At 38.7% G+C, this 13,625-nt stretch overlaps 1 protein-coding gene across 8 annotated transcripts in view; it reads right to left on the reverse strand.

Annotated features, from left to right (window-relative positions):
- LOC128022373 (E3 ubiquitin-protein ligase mib1) overlaps positions 1-13,625 on the reverse strand; it is a 63,883-nt gene that overhangs the window by 9,941 nt on the left and 40,317 nt on the right. For all 8 annotated transcript variants that reach the window (XR_008185911.1, XM_052609875.1, XM_052609909.1 and 5 more), the window contains exons 13-15: positions 2,482-2,614; positions 794-880; positions 114-272 (exon numbers count right to left, since the gene is read on the reverse strand). Coding sequence is in view for 7 of the 8 variants with exons in the window: in XM_052609875.1 (XP_052465835.1) it covers positions 114-272; positions 794-880; positions 2,482-2,614 (379 nt within the window). In the remaining variant the exon portion in view is untranslated. The remainder of the gene's footprint in view (positions 1-113; positions 273-793; positions 881-2,481; positions 2,615-13,625) is intronic.

Genomic DNA, 13,625 nt, shown 5'->3' on the forward strand with positions numbered 1-13,625 from the left:
CCCGGGGAATCGAACCCCCAACCTTGCGCTAGCTTGCTTGCTAACGCAACGCTCTTCCAGTTGAGCTACAGGAACACACTGTGTTATATACTTCTATACTTCTCTGTACACACTGTGTTTTTGGAGGGCTCCCAGGGCTCCACTTTGCTGACGTCCTGCATATCCTGAAGCTGGCGCAGCTGGGACAGAGTGTGGTGACGCAGGGCTTCATGAAGAGGTGTGTCTCCATCCTTGTCTTGCACATCTAACTTTGCCTCAGCTCGCACCAAGAGCTGGACACAAAAACAGAGGACTGAATTTAACCAGTGTGTTCTTAACAGTGGTGGATTTAATCATGCTCATGTTCACTGATGCAGATGAACAAGCTAAATATGACAAGCATGTGTCAAATTTCATCATGTAAATGACCAAATGATAAGACACAATAAGAATGTTCTGTTTGGTTATTACTTGAGTTTTTTTTTTTTTTTCAATAGACCATGCCAATACTGATGCTTATGAGAGGAGAGTTGCACTGCTCTCATATGCCCACTAGATGGCGCTTTAGCTTCCACTGAGTCCCCATTCCACCCCCCTCTCCACACCTCTCCTAAATTCAGATTGCTCAGGACTAAATGAATTCAATTGGAGGTGATAAATCTGCAGCAGAACTCTTAAGTTGGAGCACTTAGCTACATTGCTTTATCAATGCGTTCGTGTTGAGCAGGAAGCCAGAACACGGGGCGAGGGCTGTAGATGTCAAACACTGAAAGGAAATTTAGAGAACAGAACAGAGGAAGACAGAAGCACTTACTCGCACTATCTGGGTGTGCTGGCGTTCTACAGCAAGATGCAGTGCCGTCTGCTGGTTAACATTCTGTATGTCCAAATTGGCATTTCCCTACAGAAAGAGCAACACCGAGAAATAACAAATCATTCTGTTGTTAGATCAATGCTTTAAACTTTAACCACTGTGATATTTACATTTATATAGATACCTTATACACTGCCTTACAAAGGAACGCAAAAAATGTATTATCATTCACAATAAAAAACAATGTTTTCAGAGTGGTTCAGCAAGTCGTTGTCGATATTGCTCCTCAACTAATGAAAATGAATCGCTCCCCATGAGCACGCCTTCTAGTCCCATAGGTTTTGTTAGGAAATGGGAGCTAATGGTGATTTGTATTCAGATATTCCCTGAGTGAAACCACATAGCAACATCTCTCTGCACTACTGCAGTGCAGCTCTACTGTGGTTCGGCGGCTGAGGCTTAAGTCGCTGGTGTGAACCTTTTCTTTGTCTCTCCCTCTCTTCTGTCATGGCAGGTAGTTGACAAAGGGCTGCACAGCCAGTGCAGCATTCTCATAACATTGCTGGAATGTTGCAATAACGTTGTTACCGATTTTCTTTTCTTTTTTATCAACAATGACACAGAGAGCAGTACGTATTTGCATTATGCTTTAAGATGGAATACACGGATCCATAACACTGACACGCATCTGATTTCTTTTCCAATCATTTATGTTCGAAAGACGCATGATAGAGACGGGTGATATAATAAGACCAGCCACAGTCATTTAGGCATTAATGCAGTTTTAACATTATTATGAGGACATAATGATCACAATCTCTACGATTCGCCTGAGAAGTAGATCATAGACATCTTCAAGATCGATCATGATATAAAATTGTCAGACACCCACCCTAATTGCATTCTATTTGCACTGAATTCAATTAGCCCCACTCAACAGGAAGTTGAATGACAGAAAATGACACTTATTTCGGTTACCGTATTTTCCGCACTATAAAAGTCAAATGTTTGACTGAGTTTGCGTTATGCATCCACTAGATGGAGCTGTGCTAAAGGGAATGTCAACAAAACCTTGATCCATATATAAGGCGCTCCGGATTATAAGGCGTATAAATCCTTTTTTAAGAAAATTAAAGGCTTTTAAGTGCGCCTTATAATCTGGCTCCATCTAGTGGATGCCTAACGCAAACTCAGTCAAACGTTTGACTGCAGTATCTTCTATTCTATGCGCCTTATAATCCGGTGCGCCCTATATATGAAAACAGTTCTAAAATAGGCCATTCATTGAAGGTGAGCCTTATAGTGCGGAAAATACTGTCAATTTATTTATTTTTATTCTACCTCATACAAATTTAAATTGTCCTTCAATATTCAATAAGAATTCAAAAATCATTGTTAATCCAATTTTGAATGATGCAAAGCTCTGCTATCAATGCTGTACATAATATTTTGCTTTACAGGGTTTTCTAAATGAAATATCCACAGGAATATTCTATTCTCTACCTTAAGAGTCACTGTGACTGTACACTGCGAGCTGGGGTACTTTCTCAGCTCTCCTAGGCCCCTAATGACATTAACTGCATCAATTATCCACCGGAATCATCATCTGCACAGGTGCTTGATGCTTTAACCCTTCTGGTGGACTGAATAACCTGCTGGAGGACAGAGAGCGTGTCAGAACTGCTGACCTGGTGGACTAGGAGCTCTGCCACCTCCACGTGGTTGTTGAGGGCAGCCAGGTGAAGCGCGGTATAACCATCATCCTTTTTCTCATCCACTATCCATGGCCGTGGCAGTTTGGATAGCAGCACACGCATGGCACTGCAAAACAAATACAAAATACACATTTCAGTTAGCAGGCTTTTATAAATTTGGTGAGGCTGTGAAGGTCACATGAAGGGCACTGAACTCTGGGAATCAAGGAAGCAACAGAATAAACAGAGTACTATATGAGGGGAACCAGAGGTAATAGAGCAATAAAGAAGAACAGAGCACTTAAACAATGACAAAACATTATTAGGAGGAAGCTTATCATGAGAATCGTCTCGGGTGATACTTTAAGACAGGGCTCCAGACTAACATTTGAGAGCAGTGGCACCAGCGTCACTAAGTTCTACAGATGGTGGCGCCAGGAGCAGATTTGGTTGTGCTGGGGGTGGTTTGTGGGTGTATTCAAAATAAAGATCATTTAATTATAAAATGATTATTGTTTCGCATTAATAAGTGCAGTTACCAATAACATTGCATGTACATTTCTTGTTTAGTGTTTATACATATTTGACAGTTAAGTTAAGAGTTAAGATGCATACAATCTTTTCAGTGCAGCAAAGTGTCACATTACTTTTATAAACGGCAGTAACAGGTGCAAAATCTACTTTTTATATACAAAAAAATTATATATTCCACTCTTAATAAATGTACCATTATTCTTTTAGCATATGGAACTGACCAAGTTCAGTGATTATGAGTGATTTAGTAGCAAACTGAAGACAAGTTTGTGACTTTTCTTACTTCATACAAAAAAGAGAGTAAAATTCTGACAATCCAATTTCTTGATGATTTGATATTTTATAATAGTGATTTTATAATTTCAAAATAAAGAAAAAGCATAAATTAATGACTCATAAGCCAATAAGTGCTCTTCTGCTGCTGTCTACTGGTTCTTATTGTGATTTTATGTATTTTTCTTTTATTATACATAAGTGTTTGTTTACTACAAAGTATGTTTTGTTCATCCCATTAAAAATAACATTCAAAATGCATCATTTAAGAGCTTTAAAGTGCTGGAAATAGCGGTGTAAAATGCTTGAAAGTCACTGAAAAGTGCTTGAATTTCTCAAAAGGTTTATTTTAAGAATTATGCAATACATTCGACTATTTCTACCACGAATGAGCTGTTTCATTTGAGAGACATTAAACGGCAAACAAAACGAAAGCAAAACTAGTTTCGCTTTCGTATTGTTTGCCGTTTAATGTTTCTCAAATAGCGCAGAAATGGAAGTGCTTATGAGTTGGGCGATGCGGAGGTCGCGTCTTTGGAACAGCCAATAGAGCAGGGATCCTCAAATCTGGACCTCGAGATCCACTTTCCTGCAGAGTTTAGCACTAACCCTAATCAAACACACCTGAGCATGCTAATCAGTGTCAATCAATGTCTTTGGGATCATTCGAAAATGGCAGACAGGTGACTGTAATCAGGGTTGGAGCCAAACTCTGCGGGGCATTGGACCTCCAAGGTAAGATTTGAGGAAGGGGGCATTAGAGAGGCCATGTCACCCATTCAATCCCCGGAAAACTGACATACCCAAGCCATCTCATCAGGTCTTGCCAAATCAAGGAAACATCACTTTATGCAGCACAGGGCTAGTATTCTCAACTGCTTTTGAGTGTTAAGGGTGTTAAAGTATCATTGGTGGGATGGGTGGAAATAAATGAGGATGCATCTAAAAGGAAGAGTACAGAAAAAAAAGAAACTGATGAATGTAATGAGATGAGGTGGATTTGTCAGGGCTCCAAACTGTGACTAAAATGGTCGCATCTTCAATCAAAAATATAAAATTGCGAGTGGAGTTTTTGCTGAGGTCGCCACTGTTGACTAGGCATATGTATTTACATGTTATAACTTAAGAAATAGCTGATGCCTTTTTTCCTGATTGCTTTGCGATGGCATCATTTGCTATGTTCACGTATTAACAGAGCCGGACAGTACAATTTTGAGGGATCTGTACTTAACTCGAGTATCATTTTTGGGGAGTACTCATGACTTTACTCAAGTACATTTGAGAGGCAAATATTGTACTCTTTACTCCGCTACATTTCTATCCATAACCATAAATGATTGAATTGAAGTACAGTACACACACACACACACACACAGAGAGAGAGAGAGAGAGAGCAAGAGAGAGAGCTGTCACACAGAGGGCCTTATTTTAATGAACTAAACGCAAAGTGTAATGCGCATGGCGCAGGTGCACTCAGGGCGTGTCCAAATCCACTTTTGCTATTTTAACGACGGAAAAAATGGTCTGTGAATCAGCTTTAAAAGTTATTCAAAATTCACAATGAAATACAAACAATAAATACAGTTTTAGTGCTCTTTAATGTAGCAAGCATGATCGCTTTAGCATCTCAGTTCATTTAATCTTTTTTTTTTATACTATAGTACATAATGAACATGAATTAACATTAAAAGGTAGGTTATTTTATAAGAGAGCCTACAAAGTACAACTTAAATGTTAGTTCCCAGGTCATCTACAAGATGGATTAAAATGCTGATAATGTCAAACACATGACAGTATGATTGAAATGTTTAAATGTAAAACAAAATACAAAAAAATTAAAATAATTATTTTTATTTTATTTTATAGGAGCCAATGGCTCTTTACTCTATTTTTTTTGTCTGGAGCCCTGTTTGTGGAAACCTCTGAAGTACTGCTCTTTGCTGCAGGGTGGATTCTGGTAAACCCAAAGCCTGTTTCTAGTTTCTTAGGTAGTGCGGAGAGAAAGCATCAGCTCAGTACACATTTGGAGAGCTGTGCAGCAAAGCAACTGTACTGCAGTGCACACGGCATGCACACACGCACAGCCCAGTTACATCTTTACACCTGCAATGCTCATGGAGTTTGTGGATACCACTTAAATTATGTACTATTGATCAAATGATGCTTAAGTTTAAGAAAATGTGATCGTTAATGGAGTGAAGAAATTCAAAATGATCACAGAAAGATAACCATGATTTCGAAACATCTGGCAAGACCTATGAAACTCTTTTGAGTGTATGTAAAGTTCTAAAACAATTGATGCATCTTGGGGCAAGAAATAGTTTAAGACTACACTGACAGAGACATCCCACACAGGAAAGTAGTAGTCAATACAGAAAACAGCCTGGCACTGGTGCATTCTTGTATTTGTCGCTGACATTGTGAGTGGCATGCCCTTCTAGATGTGGCTGAGATTGACAGGCTGCCTGACACAGTGGTGGAAATGGGCAAGCATTAATATTAATGCAGCTCCTGGCACTACAGCATTGCAGTCAACTTTTTAGGTTGAGGAGTTTAAAGAACACAAACTATGCAGCCTGTGGCAAGAACCCCTTGTAATTCCTTCCTGAAAGTGATTTGTTCTACTGTGAGCAAAGGGAAAGGGCAATGATGAATGGTTTGTTATTGGTGGCAAACCTTTATAGGGTCTTGATAATCGACTTGACATAGGTTACAGTCTCCACATAAAAGGTGAAGAAGCAGCAGCTTAGAAGCAGCAATGAGGCTGAAGTAGCCTTATGAACACCCAAATGAATATGGCGGCAGATGTAAATCTGAAAAGGGAGGAAAAGGCAGGAGGGGTGAGGTAAGGTGAAGGAGAAGCACGATGAAACTGGGTCACCCTGTGAGAAACCAAGATCCCTCAGGAGCATGCAGACGAGGCCTGTTGTCTCAGGTAGCCACATGGTAATTTGTCATAGGCCTGAAGCTCACTGTTACTAGGAAGGAAAAGGTGAACACTTCCTTACAGTATAGCACAAGCAGTTTGTTAGCAGCAGAGCTGAACGCTCCAATCTTTTCAATACAGCAAAGTTTGAAACATCTATATAAGATGAACCAGTCAACTCTGGGAACACTGGAATAAGCACCACCTTGTATGAAGACTTCAAGAACATCTTCTTACTTCCTTACTTCATCATTAGGTATCAATGTGTGCTTGGCGAGACAACTCTGTGCTTGAGCACCACCAAGTCATGTTTTACTGTAACTTCAGCAGCTCCAGACATGTGAACAAAAGCACCAATCTCATTGGTTGGCCAATTTTTTTATGCGGTGCATCAAACCAAAAAAACAAGCCCAAGGTTTTTTTTTAATGCACTTTTACGTGTGCCATTTTGCACGTCGGTGTGCACACTTACATTGATGCCCTTTGTTTAGTCATGAGGCGTTAAACGATAATCGGTGATAATCGACCTGGTGCGGACAATCCTTTAAGGCTAGGCAAGGCAAATTTATTTTTATAGCACATTTCGTACACAGTGGTATTTCATAGTGCTTTACATAAAATAAAGTAAAAATCATGAAGAAAAATAATAACTTTTAAAATGATTAAAACATTTAAAAACAGTTAGAAAATTATTTTACATAAAAAAAATAATATAAAATAAAATAAAACAGTGAAAATATAGTGCAATCTGTTCGGACATTGCACAGTGCTCATTCAATAAATGCACAGCTAAAAAGATAGGTTTTGAGTCTAGATTTAAATGTGACTAGTGTTTTAGCACATCTGATCTCTTCTGGAAGCTGATTCCAGCTGCGGGCAGCATAGTAACTAAATTCATACAAATGAGCACTCCACACAGATAAAAATGGTTTATCTGGAGTTGTACCTTTTTTTCCTTATCTTTATGTATACCAAACACGATTATAAAATTTCTGCACCAAAAATCTTACTTCTGGGTTTCGGATAGTTTTTTCGACTGAGGCTCTTCATTATGTAGACAAGGGTGGAACTCCTTATCCAGCCATTTCTCCCGGAAAAACGCACCTGCATCGACAAGAGCAAGAGCGACATCACGAGCCCATTGACGAGCTACATCTGGTGGCATTGCTGCACAGAACTTGCTCGGGAAAAATGTCTCCAAAGAAGTGTGTTTTTGGTTCTCGCTCTGTTCAGCATGCAGCATCACATATCTAAACAAACAGCACATGCTGTCAGTGATTTCAACCACTAGAGGCAGCTCTCACACTGTATAATGAAAACAGACCCTTCTCAGCCGCTCCAGCAATGGACCCAACCCGGAAAACAATCGGCATGGATTTTTGCCGATAACCAATTGTTCCAGCAATCAACTATCGGTGCCGATTAATCATCAAAACCGATACATCAGTCGACCTCTACTTTAAAGTGACTTCCAACCAACTTTGTCTTTATAGGACACATGGTAATGAATTTGTAATCAAATCCATTAGAATAAAAAGTGTGAATAATCACTGAATTTCTACATTGGTTGTAACTGAACAGTCTGATAAAGTAAAAGATTTTGTGAAAATGTGAGAAAGTTATTGCAGAACATTACAAACTTTAATTTGCTTAATTTTACAGATATGTCTGTCTCACACAAATTATCTAAATCAACGAGGGACCCAATGGCACAGTAATATCTGTGACCTAATTATGTATTCCGTTTCTAGAGGCATACTGATAAAAAAAAAAACCTTCCAAATCCAAAACATTGCTGAACTCACATGGCAACAAATTATGATTTGCATGCTACAAGAACAACAAAACAAAAGAGATGGGGCCTATGGAATTTCGAACACGAAATATAAATCCATATTTCACTTAGACTATGCATGATATACAGGAGTTATTTACAAAAAATAAAAAACTTAAATGAAAATGCATACAAAATGCCTCCAAAAAGCATATTAATTACAAACTCATTGATGCATGATTGATTTAAACGTTTTCTAAAACTTTTCTAGATTGGAGGGAAAATGACATTTGACAGTGAATTAACACTGAGAAGTTTCTTTGTGTAGTGTAGCTGACTCACTTAGGGGAATGGTAGACATCACTGCTATAAATCTTAGGCTTTAAATGACTCCAACCCCAAACGGTTTGCTGGAGGTGGGTAAATTTTATCCACCAGAGTAGCTCAGCTGGTGTCCAAACTCTTCAAAAACAAGCAGCAAAGAAACACTAAACTAACAAGCCAGCAGACAGCTGTCTAATAAGCATGTATTAAGGATACAACTGGGTGCACTTGAAGTTAGATGCCCATTAACAGCAGTATGATGCATTGCTGACAGGTTGATTTAATGATCTGCATTGGGGTTCTATTTACAGCCTGCTCAAGCATTACGGTCACAAAATGAATTTATAATACATTTAGGTATGGCAAGTAAAGAGTATTAATAGTGTAGTCTAGGAGTCTGAACAATGTCTTGTAATCTAGTCTGACCAAAATCTTATATCATGCTATAAATCATTTTGGTAACACTTTATTTTAAGGACCAGTTCTCAGTATTCACTAGTTGCTTATTAGCATGCATGTTACTAGCATCTTGGCTGTTTATTAGTACTAATTAGGCACATTTTAATGACTTATTCTACATGACCATGTTCTAGATCCTTTAACCCGACCCAATACCTAAACTTAAACCTAAAAGCAAATTAGGAGTTGAGCATTTATTGAGTGAAAACTCTTAATAGTGAATGTGTTCCCTAATCTAAAGTGCTACAATTATTTCTTTTTTATTACAGGAACTGTATTTAGCATGGCATGGTTATTTTTGATGGAAATACAGCTTAAATTGTATTTTTTGCATTTACCATGTTATGTCTATTTTTAATCCATACAATGATTTTTAAAATGAATTTAAATTCATGTCATTTGATTTTTGTCACTTAAATGCATCCTTTTTTTTCCTGCTTTTGCTTTTCAACAAACATTTAAAAAAAAAAAAATAATAAAATACAATTCCAATGATATATTTTTGTATATAAATGCAGAAAAGTGTTATATAGAGGTAAGTCATCTATAAACTAAACGGATTCTGGAAAAACACCATCAATATAAACTATTTATTTTTTAACTCAAAGTGCAGATGCTAACTGAATCATGAGGCCATCAATGCTCAACTTCTCCATCATTCTCTTTCCTGCCAGTTTAACTTAAGTAGATGACAGTGACCTCCAAGTGACCATATATTTCTATAGCAACCATGTATGAATTATTCAACTCTTGAGCATGGGTCAGTTATTAACTTGGGTCACTATGCAAATGAAAACTGTAAATGCTACTGATGCACGGAAACAGTTGGGGTGAAGTCTTTGTGCTCCAATAAATTTTGATTCATTAATGGGAGGAATTAGAAGTGATTGGAAGTCAACCGAATATCTGTTGAATTATAGCATTGAGTCGAGTCTATTAAAGGACCATCGTAAAAAGATAAATCCTAACTGAACAGGCTACTACTAGAACTTTGTTCATAAAAAAAAAAATCATAAAAACAATGCGTTTTAAATGCTATAAAATCTCATGCTTTCATTTGATACTTAAAGGATTATTCTTCTAGTGCCTCACTTTAAATACCCACATCCCTTGCTGCTACTCATGATATCATTCAGTCTTAATGACACAGACCACATCAACTATTGGCCCAGAATTACGATTTGGCCAACCCCCAGAACAAGAGCAAGCGGTTTGATTGGGCAAAAAGCAGTTTGGCTTGTGTCAGTTTGTCCTTGGATAGCCTGGCTTGATTGATTACAGTCCTTTACCCTAGTGTGGGTGAACATATGCATGTGGGGGAAAGATTGAAATGTGCATTGTCCAAATAATTTTCTGTTTTTGGTTGCAATGACTCCAGCAAATCGTCAAGTACGTGATTTGTGGAAAAGTGAAATATAAAGAGTTAGACATTTTGAAATCCAGACATTTTAAGTCATATGGCACAGCTATCCACTAATTTCTGCCTTATTAACATAAAAAGATTAAACAATTAAGTCATTGTTCGTTGTCTTTTAACCACAAGCTTCACTACATGACATATTCAAAGTTTTCTGAAGTAATTGAAAGGCTATGCATGAAAAACAATTGTTCAAGGAACATCTTAAAAACTGGACCTTCTTTTTGTTTACAAATGTGATGCTAGCACCCAAAGACGCATGGCAGTCTTTGATACAGCCGCAGTAGGGCTGAGTGGAACAATGGCCAGGAGCTGAGAGACCCGCTGCCACAGGCTTCCCCCGGCAGCACTCATGTAGGCCCTCCATAAATCACTTTTATGCCATTTGCCGCTCAGTGGCTTTACCTGCTCCATGATGGAATGCTAAAAGGGCTGAGGATCAGGGGAGAGAGAAATAGACTAAGAAAAAAAAAAAACAGGGTGGAGGATCTAATGTTATAATGAAGAACATTGAAAATCGAGAGTGTGTTTAGGCTAAACTCCACATTGCACAAGACAATCTCATCCTGAAAGAATAAAACCAAAAGTCTTGATTTATCCGCCTTATACCTTAAAGTCGCTGTACAATGCCAAATAAGAAATCAAATCTTGCTCCCTAGACAGGTCTGTTGTATGTAATCAATCCCATCTAGTCTAAAGAGCTGTGCCAAATTTAATCAGACAAATAACATTAAAAAAGCCATTTGTCTTTTTGTGCAGACACTAAGGCCCATAGTAATTAAAACCCCTGCTTAACTCAATACTTATTACCATTCAGTCAGTCAGGTACGGGTGTGATTGATGAGATCTCTTTTTACAGGGCTACTTGAACTCAGCAGATCTGGGACAGCGTTCAAAACTACAGAAAATTACCCACCGATGGTGCCTCCGGTCAGAGTGAAGCGGAGATCATAGCTCTGCAACATTTACAGTGAACTGTAGCAAAACGTCACATTTCAGTATGGCTTTATAAAATAAAATAAAAATTGGAGCTAGAAAAGTTTGTGAGCTTTTTTCAATCGTTAATAAATTTTCACAACTTGAACAGTAATCCAGGAGGTTGAACCAGGACCTCTGTGATGGACAACGCGAGAATCTTTTTTTTTCCTCTGTCCAAATGTAGAACAACTTGTGTTAAACTAAAGTAAAATACAATGAAGTCATTCATTGTTGGCCCTTCTTTCTCAGACCGGCTAAAATAAACATTCACAATTTATGACCTGAAGGAGGAAATTAGATGGCGCATTTGTATGGTTCACGCATGGTACACTTCCTCTATAGCAGAGTAAGTGGAATTTAACTAAAGAGACTACTGACATGAAAAAAGGCTTACCAGACAAATAGATCCCCCTCACTGATGGAGACATGAAGCCAAGATATTCATCGTGATGAGAGCTTCCATTCACATGACACATTTGAAAATGATCCATGTTTTCTTTTCAATGATTCCTCTAAAGACTCATTTTATGAGGTCCCAGGTTTTAGGATGATGTTTTCTTGAATGAGTGGTACACTAACTGCTAATTTAACCCCATCTGCTGTAAAATGTGTCCGTTTCGTTGAGGGTTCGGCCTCAAGCTGATGCATTACTCAATAGTGCATCACACCTGGCAAACAGTCAATTCTTGTAACGTCCATAAAAACAGAGAGCATTTGAATGCCAATATGTTAGACTGTGAATGCATGAATTGAATTGTGCTTCCCAAAAAAAAAAAGACAAGGTTTTGAAAGCATTACAGCATCTTAAGGATTTTTACATCTTATCCAGATATACTGTATATTTTTAGTAATCTAATGCAAGTTAGAAACCTATTTTTGTTATCCTCAAAGGCTTGACCAACACTGCTGCTAACTATGATGGGATGGGAAAGGAGAAGCCTCAGGAATATTACCAACTAGAGATTTACATTATTTAACAGAGACATTAAATGAAACGATGTGAAAACATTACTTTGAGAGATTAGATCGTGCCTTGAGTGCTGTAATTATCTCCTCGTGGTGGTGGGCGAACTGCAGAAATAGCATTGTTACTGCAGCTAGAGAGGTGCAGCAGCAGAGGACAAAGCCGTGAGATGACATTGCCGGCTAAACCAACTCTCCGCACTGAATGATGGGACCTCCTAATTAAACATTTCTGTGGTTGTGCCTCAGGAAGCCTGAATGTGGCTCTTGAAAATTAATGAAAAGCTCAAGAGGCATGTCCCAGAACCAAGACAAATAATATGCTCAATACAAGTTTGACAGCTGCAGCCAGATAGTAATGCTAGTGTCCTTTGCAATGCCGTAACAGGTTTGATTCATATTGTACTCTATAGACTTTTCATAAACCCTCAAGCACTATTCACACCCCCCGCCCCCTTCTCTCACACCTAACTGCGTATGTTGCTAAGTATAGTGACAAGGAGAGGCAAGATCTACCATATGCAGCATGTTCCGGCACTATTTAAAAGAGAACTGAGAGTACGACTGGGGTGTTCAGAAGGGGAGTTAGAGTAGGGGGTGGGGAGGTTGGGAGTCAGAAAAGCATGGGAGGGGAAACAAGTGAGGGAAATAAAAGTGGAACCATGAGAGACAACTTTATTTGGCGCTACTAAAAATAACACAGCGAATAGCAGCCCGGTAAAGCCAATGCTGTGCTAACACTGGCTAGCTACTTGCCTTGCTGGACTCACAATCGATAGGTGGAACGCTGAATGGGAGACTTCCCAGAGCTTGTAGGGGGACAGCTGCCTCGGTGCAAAGGGAGGGGTTATTTTTTGCACTGGTTTACTAAATATGGTCACCAGGAGGTGAGCGCGAGATACTGAAGAGGAGTTGATTCTAAAAATGCTTCCCCTGCTAAAAAGTGGTAATGATTTTGCTTTTTGAGGTACAACAGCTGGCTCCTTATGTGGCTAGTGGCTTTTCGTTCACTTTCAAGATCACCATCAAATCAGATGAGGTGATAAAAGCAAAATAGTCACCTTAGAAAAGGTTTACCAAGAAAGGAAAAAAATGTTTACATTAAAAAGTTAAATGGAAGCATCAGAGAAGCAACAATCTGAATTCTTGGCGGGCTGTTGATGCACTTGTGTTTTCAGATTTAAACAGCTACTATTCACCTTTCCTCTTTATAAATTTATTATAAAAGGAAACACAAAAAAATGGCATTATACAAAATAGCGGCTTGAGGGATAAAACTGTGGTGTAAAAATGATGTCGATCAGAAATACACTAGCCAAAAAGCCAAGCGCTAAAGTGCTAGAGCAATCTCAAGCGGTCATGCACATCTTCACAGAATTCACTGAGCATGCACATGTTAGAGAGGGGAGGGAGGAGGGGGTGAAAGTGCTGCAGTTTTTTCTGCTCGTTTTTAGAGCAGCAGCGACAGCTCCTCGTGTCAGCATGATGTC

The sequence above is a fragment of the Carassius gibelio genome, chromosome A2 (assembly GCF_023724105.1).
Source record: "Carassius gibelio isolate Cgi1373 ecotype wild population from Czech Republic chromosome A2, carGib1.2-hapl.c, whole genome shotgun sequence".
Classification (NCBI taxonomy): Eukaryota; Metazoa; Chordata; class Actinopteri; order Cypriniformes; family Cyprinidae; genus Carassius; species Carassius gibelio.